The sequence below is a fragment of the Cololabis saira genome, chromosome 15 (genome assembly GCF_033807715.1).
Source record: "Cololabis saira isolate AMF1-May2022 chromosome 15, fColSai1.1, whole genome shotgun sequence".
NCBI lineage: Eukaryota > Metazoa > Chordata > Actinopteri > Beloniformes > Belonidae > Cololabis > Cololabis saira.
In genome coordinates, this window is record NC_084601.1 from 23,641,708 (window position 1) to 23,651,876 (window position 10,169).

Sequence of the window (10,169 nt, forward strand, 5' to 3'; positions counted from 1 at the left end):
TCCAGAAGAAAAGGCTTTTAATCTGAAACTAAAGGATACAAGAATTTCACAGAGGTGAGATGTTCTTTCATGTGTTCCCACCACAACTATCAACAAATACACTTCTACGTCCAATTAAAAAAAAGGTTAAGACACATACCATCATTTCAACTTATAAAACTCAGACCGCACCTGGTGACTTTACAAACGCCTCTAACCAAAAACCAAAAAGGACGAGGAGCGTGTGCAGAAAAGACGAGGAGCACGAGCGTCTGTGATCTACAGCTACTTATCAAAAACGGGAGACGGGGGGGGCGGGGGGGTCAGGGGGAATGTAAATACAGGGGGGCCACACAGTCCAGAGTCGGGACTAGGAGCGGGAGCGGGAACGAGAGCGGGACGGGGAGCGGGACTTGGAGCGGGATTTGGAACGGGATTTGGAGCGAGACTTGGAACGGGATTTGGAACGGGACTTGGAGCGGGATTTGGAACGGGACTTGGAGCGGGATTTGGAGCGGGACTCGGAGCGCGAGGCCGAGCGTGAGCGGACTTTGGCGGGGGAGGGGGACTTGGACTTGGATTTGGACCTGGCTCTGGACTCGTCGGGGGAGCGGGACCGGGACCTGGACCGGGACGCCCTCTCGGGCCCCGGCGCCTCGTCGTCGCTCTTGGGCTGATCGTCTGTCTTGGAGACAGATTTCCTGGAGCGATCTTTGACCTCCGACCTGGAGCGAGACCTGGAGCGAGAACGGGAGCGGGATCTGGACCTGGAGCGGGACTGGGAATCCCTCTTGCCCTTCTTCCCGTCTTTCTTGCTCTTTTTGCTCTTGGGGCTGCGGCTCCTGCTGTGGTCGTCGTCCTTCTGGGCGCCGTTGCTGCGCTCCTCTTCCTCCTTCTTGCTCTTGCTCTTACTCTTCTTGCTGTGAGAGCGGCTGCGAGAGCGAGAAGCTGCCCTGTAGACGCAGAACAGATACAACGGTCAACATTCGCTCCGGCCGTCATTACTCTACCACTTATAACCTGACTGTACTGACGGTTGTGTCTCTAGTGACCTTTATAGAGGGAAAGCTCATGACGTCACAGATGCAACTTCACAGCTGGTTACGCCCACTGAGTGGCAGAAAGACTGAGTGGCAGAAAGACTGAGTGGCAGAAAGACTGAGTGGCAGAAAGACTGAGTGGCAGAAAGACTGAGTGGCAGAAAGACTGAGTGGCAGAAAGACTGAGTGGCAGAAAGACTGAGTGGCAGAAAGACTGAGTGGCAGAAAGACTGAGTGGCAGCCTAAACTTTCAGTTTGAGCAACTGGAAAACATCTCAAATGGGAAAGAGCTGTTGTGGGATCGACTGTACTCATAGATTTAGCAAGAAATCGGTGTTATCGTTTTTACAGACTGCCGAAAAATAAGCTTAAGAGAGACAAATGGATCGCTGCAATTCAGAGAAACAACTGGATTCCAGGCACCGAAACGTGGATTTACGGTTCCCATTTTGTATCATGTAAGGTTGGATTTTTGGGTAGCTAACGTTAAACGGTCAAATCATAAAGTTCGGTGTCCTCATCACTTTCATTTCTACAACAAATCCTGCCTTGAAGTAGGACCAAGCGTCAAGACTTTTGTATGCCTTCAAGCTTTGCTTCGTGTATTTCCCCGGTGTAGAAATGAAGTACATATAAATATCAGGAAATTCGATTCGTGTCCAAATATTAATGTCCATGGACCACTGGTTCTTGGGGTAACTGTACGGGTCACTGTCAAGTCCAACTGCCTTTAATTTAAGCTGATAATCGGCTGTTATCCACCCCCCCCCCCCCCCCCCCAAAAAGTGTAAGGGTTGAATTTGATTACATCTCGATTACATAATTAGTTTAGTTTTAGTTATGTTTTAATCGAAAAGATTGTATTTTCTTGTTTTGTGTGCAATGTTGGACCCCAGGAAGAATAGCCTTCACTGCAGTGAGGAGAAATGGGGATTTGTATTAAATAAATAAAACCCAGATACATCCTCTCTGCCTTTACGACTAAGATTTAAACTTTCCTTTCCTAAAAAACCCTAGTTTCACCCGGCCCCATCTTCATGTACGTCATGGCAACAGAGCTACAGCTCAGCTGTGGAGCGGGTTCTGACAGCACCGACTCCTCACCTGGAACGAGAGCGGCTGCGACTGCTGCTGTCACTGCGGCTGCGGCTCTTGTGGGACCTGCGACTCCTGGAGCGAGACCTGCAGAAACACGGACCGTGGGTCAGATCGGCTGGAGTCGTTACCGGACCACCACTGCCGTCAGAAACACGGCCCTACGGCCCAGTGATGCGTCTCACCTGGAGCGGCTGCGACTGCGGGAGTAAGAGCGGCGGCGCTTGGCGCCAGGCCGGTCCTCGATGAGCCGGATCTTTCTGCCGTTGACCTCAGTGCCGTCGAGTTTCTCCAGAGCTCTCTTCATGTCGGAGTACTGCCTGAACTCGATCACGCCCTCGTTCCTGCGGCCTTTGTGGGTGTCGGCATAAGTCACCTCCCCCGCCTGTCTCATGTAGTCCTGGAAGAAACAAACACATCTGTGACAACTCCTCTACGATTGGACAATGTTCACCATCACTTATTTTTCAGTGGCTCTGAAGAACTTTTTTTCATTCATATTCTTTATTTCATTCATTAAAAGATTAAAAGGCCCCTAACGCTCAACAGAAAACCTGCATCTTTTTATATTTTCTTGGAAATCACCTTCAGGTCTTGCCAGCTGCAGCGACTGGAAAGATTCTCGACAATGAGCCGGTAATCCGTCCTTACAGGTGGACCGTACCGGTCTCTTCCTCCCCAGCGTCCATATCCACCTTTCAAGGTAACAAGGAAACAGAAGAATTAGGAGGGGAACGAGGCTGAGGTGGTGCAATCATTCTAAACTACCAACTAAATAATTCATCAATATTCACTTGGGAAAAAGAAAGGGGAAAAAGCAAAAAGGAGAAAAAAAATCTTACAGAAAATGTTAAATCTTAAAAAGGCCCTATTATTATTATTATCATTAATTCTTCCTACAAATCTATATTCAAAAACATAATATACATCAAGTGTAAATATTAAAAAGCTTTGGTAGAAGTTCAATAGGCCTAATTTCTAAGAAGAAACAAAAACAAAACAAGATAACTGATGTACTCACGGTGAACTAAAGCTATCCTAACTAACAACATTTGACTGTTAGAAAACATGTTGTTGCTGAACCCACATCTGCTCCTAACCCCATGGCATCCTCACCACCCGGCCTGGGCCTAATGGCAAAAGCGGTCTTCATTCACAATGGCTCCCTTTTTTGGTCTGCCCAGGGGCCCAGAATGGTCAAACCACACTCTTGGAAAGGGGGGACACCATGGCCAGCAATAGGGGCAGGCAGTCAGCAAAGGACTCTTTCAATTAAAACATTGAGGTTCTTTGTTAAATCTTTACCTTTACATTGACAGTTTAAATAAAAATGGAACATCAATAGATTACATATTTGACACAAAACTTAACATTATTAATATTAACAGTCATATTCCTGTTAAGCCATTTCCCCATCACATAAATCAAATCTTAGTTCTATTAAAAATGTCTGAAGTCAGATTGATGTCATTGGTGGCTCTGATGGACAAAGATTTAATCAGGTGTTCAGTCAAAGATGCCTGAACACCACAGACAAATAAGATGCCTGAAGAGACACAGCCAGGATAGATAGGGGATGCTAAAAAAGAACAAAACGGTGGTCCAAGTGTCATGGCAGCTAGGTTGTGAAGACTGCTGTCCTTCTCTTTTAGAAGGTCATTGTCTCCAGGAAGTGACAGTGTCTACAATATTCCAACCAGCCAGAAGACACTTGGACCGTGGTTCCTGAATCAGTGTTCAAGAACCAAGAGACTTGATTCAAGCCTCCCCGTGTTGACCGTGACCTGGGTGACAATTTACACAGGCATGTGTCCATTGGGAAGAATTTTGGATCAGTACATTTTGGAAAGGTTTGCTGTCTAACAGCCAATAAAGGCGAGGAAGAACGACGCAAGTGGGTTCAGACAGGATGGCAGTAGGGGACGTCTAGCACATAATACCGTATTTTCTGGACTATAAGCCGCTACTTTTTTCCTAGGTTTTGAACCATGCGGCTTATACAAAGGTGCGGCTTTTCTGTGGATTTTTCTTCCACCGCTTGGGCGCTCTAACCGGAATTAGAATAAAAACTAAGACAAAATAAATGCAAAGAAGAATACGCTACTTCTTCTTTAGCAGATAGAAGTAGGTAGAAGCAGATTTCAAACGGATAAATAGATAAATAAATACCGGTTTTCTCTTGGTTCTGTCCCATTTTAATCAGCAAAGTATAATAAAAGACATAAAAGACACTGTTAGGAAAGGATCTATTTAGGTACAAACATGTACATCGTTTACAGTTCAAAATCATTATCTACATGTAGTAAGTATCTAATCTAACAACATAAATATCTGCGGCTTGCATATCTTTTTTTTTTTTTTTTTTTTTTTTAAATAGAGCGGCTTGTCTATCTTTTTTTCATTATTTTTTTAAAAATAGAGCGGATGCGGCTTATATACATGTGCAGCTTATAGTCCAGAAAATACGGTATTTGTTCATGCTCAGAAGAGGCTGAGGTTTGTTTGAGAAAGGACTTAACGGTGCATCTTGAGATGATCCTTTGTCAAATAATCGCCCAGCTGCCATGCTTCTAGCTCCACCTTAAGTATACAGGACTAGAAACCAGTACCTTTTTTTTTTTTTAACAATTGGGAAATTATCAAATACAGATAATTGAAAAATAAATAAATAGGTATCACAGGGACTAACCCTTCTGTCAACATATTTAATTTAATCTAGGTTAATTTAGCTTGATGAAAATGATAGTTTTCTTGAATCAAGCATCTTCAAGGAATTGTTTCCTTTCATAATGGATGTCTAGCGTTTTTAGGCGGTCGACGTATGGAGAATTTGGTCAGCTTTTATTTTGGCTCCCAGTCCTGCTTCCAGGTGGTTTCCCTGACAGAAACCATACAGAGGAAGAGAAAACTATTGAACCAGGTCGGAACAGAAGGAGAAGGAAACCATCTACCTGCACTGTTCCTCCCTACAGATATTCAGAAGAGACCAGACCACAAGGCTCTCCGCTGGGAACCAAACTGGTTCTTCCAAGGTTCTCAAGTGGAACCAGAATCTGTTTCAAACTAGTTGGAAAGAAAACTGCAACAATGAAATGGTGAAAACGTGACACACATTAAATTTGGGGGCGGTGAACGTGTGACACACTGAAAAGGGAACTTGGTAGAATTAGTAAGATTTCCCACAGTTGAACCAACTGCTTCACTGTTAATTTCCTACAGAACAGCAGCAGCCGGGCTCCAACCTCCACCTGACACCCTCATCCACTCACCCTCAGCCCCACGAGGTTTCACCATATCACCTGTGACAAGTACACAATGATATAAATTCAATGCACATCAGCCACCAAGGACAAACTTAAACTCCCCCTTTTTAAATATATATTCTTAATTTTTTAAAAATGAGATCAATATACATTTATGTGAAATGAACACAGTGGTGGTGTGAATACTTACTCCTCCCACCATAGCCTCCATCTCGCCGGGGCCCCTTCGTGTGCTCCACTATCACCCTCTCCCCACACAGCTCTTTGCCATTCAGGTCATACACAGCGTCATCAGCATCACGGGGGTCATCAAATTCAACAAACCCATACCTGCAAACATAAGAGGACATGTCAGAGAACCAGATAATAAATTACATGAAAGTAGACCTGATGAACGATTATAGTACGACACTGCCGTCTCCTCCCTCAGCACTTTTCAGCCAGTTATTCAATTTTACCAGCACACACTGCTGCATCCAGTAGTGTGTGCTGTTGAAATGTACGTTTTTCTTAAAAATAAAAACCAACAGACATCTAAAGGGGGTTCAACGTTGTGTGAACATTTATAGGAGGAATGATCAATCAGATCTTCAGTGGATAATTTTTTATTTTTTTTTTTAAATGCAAGTAAAAAGCCACACTAGTTCATAAACTAAACTTTTGGATAAGCAAAAATCTGGGATTGAACACAGTAACTTTCAGCAGCCAGAATCTCCCACTAATTAATTTCTAAGTATTTTTGAACTATATTTGAATATTGGTGTATATTTAAAACAGCAAAAACCTATCATCAAAACATATATCTGCATCCAATAAATTAAAACGTGCTGAACAAATCACACAATTAAAACAAAGAGTGTCTCTGAAGAAAAATGGACTATTGACAAAACACAATGTTTTATCAACTACACGAAACAAAATTTAAATCCTGAATTAAAAAAAAGGTGTAGACAGAACAATAATTTTGTGCTATGAATAACATATTGCCGTTTTAGCCTTAAAAGCACTTTAAAACCAACATGTTGTACATTTTTTATTTTAATATTATTTTTTATTTTGTATTGCACCAATCACCACACCAAATTCCTTGTGTGAGTTAAACTACTTGGCAATAAACTTCTTTCCGATTCTGATTAATGCTGCTGCATATTCTTTACAGCTTTGTCACCATGGCAACCTCTTATGGGAGATACACTGCTTGCAGCCTCGTCTCTGAATCCTTTACGAACCATGAATGCAGGGATGGTCTTGCTGCTGCTGCTGCGCAGTGCTGAGCACCGAGCCTTCACCACTCATTACATAATACGACCACAGTAAACTGGTCATAGATGTTTATGATCCCCGGTGCTCGTCCCCCACCTACAAACCATCATTTATACCCTCCTGCACATGGGTGCAGATCCCGGGGGGACACACGTCCCCCCAATTTCTGAAAAACATGAATTGTCCCCCCCAATATAAATACCCTAAATTATTCAAAATTGAACAAATGTATTTTCAGACTTAATTTGAGATGAGTATACACTACATGCCCAAAACCCTTAAAATTATGATTTACGAATATAACAGTTAAGTAAGCAGTGACACACACTGTTGGCTGTTTAGGACAAATAAACAAGAAAGGTAAGCACAACAAATGATTCCCTGTGCAGTATTTTTTGGCGAGCCTTTACCAATTCATGGCATGAGTTGCATATTGGCAAAAAATTAAAAATTAAACATCACGTTGGTGTCCCCCCCCAATCCTGACATCGGATCTGCACCCCTGCTCCTGCAGCATTTTTTTCTTTCTTAAACTTTATTTAAAATAATTATCACAGAATAGTATACAGGAACAGTATACAAATAGAATACAGAACATGTACCAGGGGTGATGTTCGTTATTCAAGAAGATTATCCATATTACACAAGTCTACAGTTTTAATAGCCTTTTCATTCGTTGATTTAGTGATTGGTTTTAAGTAAAGTTCCACTTCTTTCTGGAAAACATAAAAGCAAGGGGTTTTCTTTGAAAATGTACTCTTATGAATATGAAATTTGGCAAGAAATAAAAACAGATTTATCAAAAAGTAACATTTTCCTTCTTTCTTAGGGAAACAATGGAAACCAAAAACAACATTTTCCCAATGTAAATTAAAATCTATAGTGAAAGAGTCTATAATAAATTTGCTAATATCTGCCCATAGTTTTTTCGAATGAGAGCAAAGCCAGAATAAATGATGAACAACCGTTTCTGGATGTAAATTACAGAAGGAACAATTCGAATTAATGTCCTTTTTAAATTTCTGCATGTAATGGCTAGCAGGATAATATTATGTATGATTTTGTAAGAGACCTCCTTAACCTTGTGATTAAAAATGTGTTAGGAAGCTTTTTTCCAATCAATATGATCTGTGAAACGATTCCAATAAACAGTAATATTAGGGGTAGCAACAATATCTTTTTGAAATAAGGTACGTACTAGGGCTGTTCGATTAATCGATTTTAAATCGTAATCGCGATTATGTAATTAGAACGATGTTAAACCGTGAAAATCGTAAAATCGATTTTTCACTTTTTTTTTTAACCTTGTCTGCACACATTAATGATTGGTACCATATTAATGATTGATGGAAATACCTCTCAATACCTGCGACAAGTGCCCCATCGGAGAGGCTCTTTAGTGTAGGAGGGGGCGTTGTAACATGCCACCGGGCATCCCTCAAGCCAGATGCCGTAGACCGGCTTGTGTTCCTTGCAAAAAACTTGCAAATGTGAACAGCAAATGTAATGACTGACATTACACACCTCTACCTCCTTCATGGGTTGCATTATTATTTAGCATGCAAAGACCCAGTTTAGTTTAATTAGAAAATGTCTTGTTTTATTTAATTGGAAATATAACTTACTGTATGTTTTCAAGTGCTGATTTGCTGATTTTTTTTCCAGAGATAAAACTTTATATTTTATTATATTTTTTAAAACTTTTTTTCAACTTATTTTACAGAGTTTTGCACTTTATTCATTCATTTTTGGTTTAATAAGAGCAAAGTTTGCACTTAAAGCCCAATGGGGCAAATGTTCAATAAAAAAAACAGCATATTTGAAATCATTTCTTTGCTTTTTGTCAATTCACAAAATAATCGTAATCGAAAATCGGCCCTAGTACGTACCTTTTTATTATTATTCTTTTGGGTCAGTGAAAAACATATTTTACCTATTGGAGAGTCAGTTGAGAATGGGACAGACACATTTCTAGATGAACTCCTGCAGCATGTGTGACCAGTGTAGTTCTGCAGACATGGACCACGTGACTGCGGGGTCACCCAGCAACGACCAGTTAAGCCTGATTTATGGTTCCGCGTTACACCGACGCAGAGCCTACGCCGTAGCCTCTGCGTCGATTTAACGCGGGACCATAAATCAGGCTTTATACTCCATAAATACGACCTGTGTGGGTTTCTCCTGCACATGTCGGTGGTATGGGATTAGAACTTAGAATCCAGGCCTGCAGGTCGTGTGCAGGGAGCAGATAAAGGCAGCACCATGTGGCCTGCAGCACCGGCCCTGCCACGTACCACGCTGCTGCTGCTGCTAATGCTAACTAGCGCTGCTGCCCGGCCGGGCCGCGGTAAAACCCGCGTTAGCGGGTCCTTCGCGGCCCCGCGAGCACCTTACCCGTTCTTCAGGTCCACCTCCAGGATCTTCCCGTAGCCCTTGAAGAACCTCTCCACGTCCTTCTCCCGGGCTCTGTAGCTCAGGCGGCCGATGTAAACCCGCGACATGCTGCTAGCGACACAAAGCTCGGACTGGGGGAGCGGGAGGAGGACGGGGGCAAGCTCCTTCACGCATGCGCGGCGGGGGGCAAGCTCCTTCACGCATGCGCGAGCGCCGAGGTTAGGGGTTTGGGGCCCCGGGTTGGGACTGGCAGGCAGGTCTGGCTCAAACCTGCCTGCCAGTCCCAACCCGGGGCCCCTGCTCCCGCTCGACGCTGGAAATTCAAACGACATATCAGGCTTTTAAAAAGTTAGCATTTACACATTCAGGGCATGGATGTATTATAGAACGATTCAGGGCAGCACGGTGGCTTAGTGGTTAGCACTGTTGCCTCACAGCAAGAAGGTTCCTGGTTCACCTCCCAGGCCCGGCAGGGGCCTTTCTGTGTGGAGTTTCAGACGAGTTTCAATAAGCTTACTTATAAAACACCCATACCTACTTTAATAACTGTTCAATACAGTGATTTAATTCAATCATATATATAAATATAGTCAAAATCAAAGCAAACAGAAAGAAAACAAAACAAACGCCCAGCATTTAGTTGTGTATGTAATAATAGAAGTAATTATAATGCATAGTATTACATTATCATTACTTTACTATAATACTACAATATAATAGAGAACAATAGACAGAAATGGTATAACAATATACTTGAATAACTATATAAGAGTAGATATGCTATATATACACTGGTTCATATATTTACCTCCAATTATATACATAAAAATTACTATAAATCTATATATCGACATATCTACATATAACTATAGATCAATATATATTAATAGAGGTATAGATACACAAATACTGTACGTATAATACAACCCAATATATCCGTATACATACCTGCATATAACATCTATATCCATAATATACGTCTATATATCTACATATATTAGTAACTGTACATATCTACATGTTTATTCGCATCTGTATTTTGAATTTTTAAATTGTGATATGTTTTGACTTTGTTAAGTAGATTTACTGACGTACTTTTCCCTTAATATTGTTGATCATAATATAGAGACATTTC

General features: G+C 41.9%; 1 protein-coding gene across 2 annotated transcripts; it reads right to left on the bottom strand.

Annotated features, from left to right (window-relative positions):
- srsf4 (serine and arginine rich splicing factor 4) lies at positions 1-9,200 on the bottom strand. 2 transcript variants are annotated; one of them, XM_061741119.1, is made up of 7 exons: positions 9,035-9,200; positions 5,568-5,707; positions 5,384-5,413; positions 2,700-2,809; positions 2,300-2,514; positions 2,124-2,201; positions 1-932 (listed from the first exon to the last, which is right to left on the bottom strand). In XM_061741119.1, the coding sequence occupies exons 1-7, from the start codon at positions 9,139-9,141 to the stop codon at positions 350-352; spliced, it is 1,263 nt and encodes a 420-aa protein (XP_061597103.1). In that variant the 5' UTR covers positions 9,142-9,200; the 3' UTR covers positions 1-349. The 2 variants fall into 2 exon arrangements, with proteins under 2 accessions (XP_061597103.1, XP_061597104.1); XM_061741120.1 differs by lacking the exon at positions 5,384-5,413.
- Between the last annotated feature and the right edge of the window lie 969 nt (positions 9,201-10,169).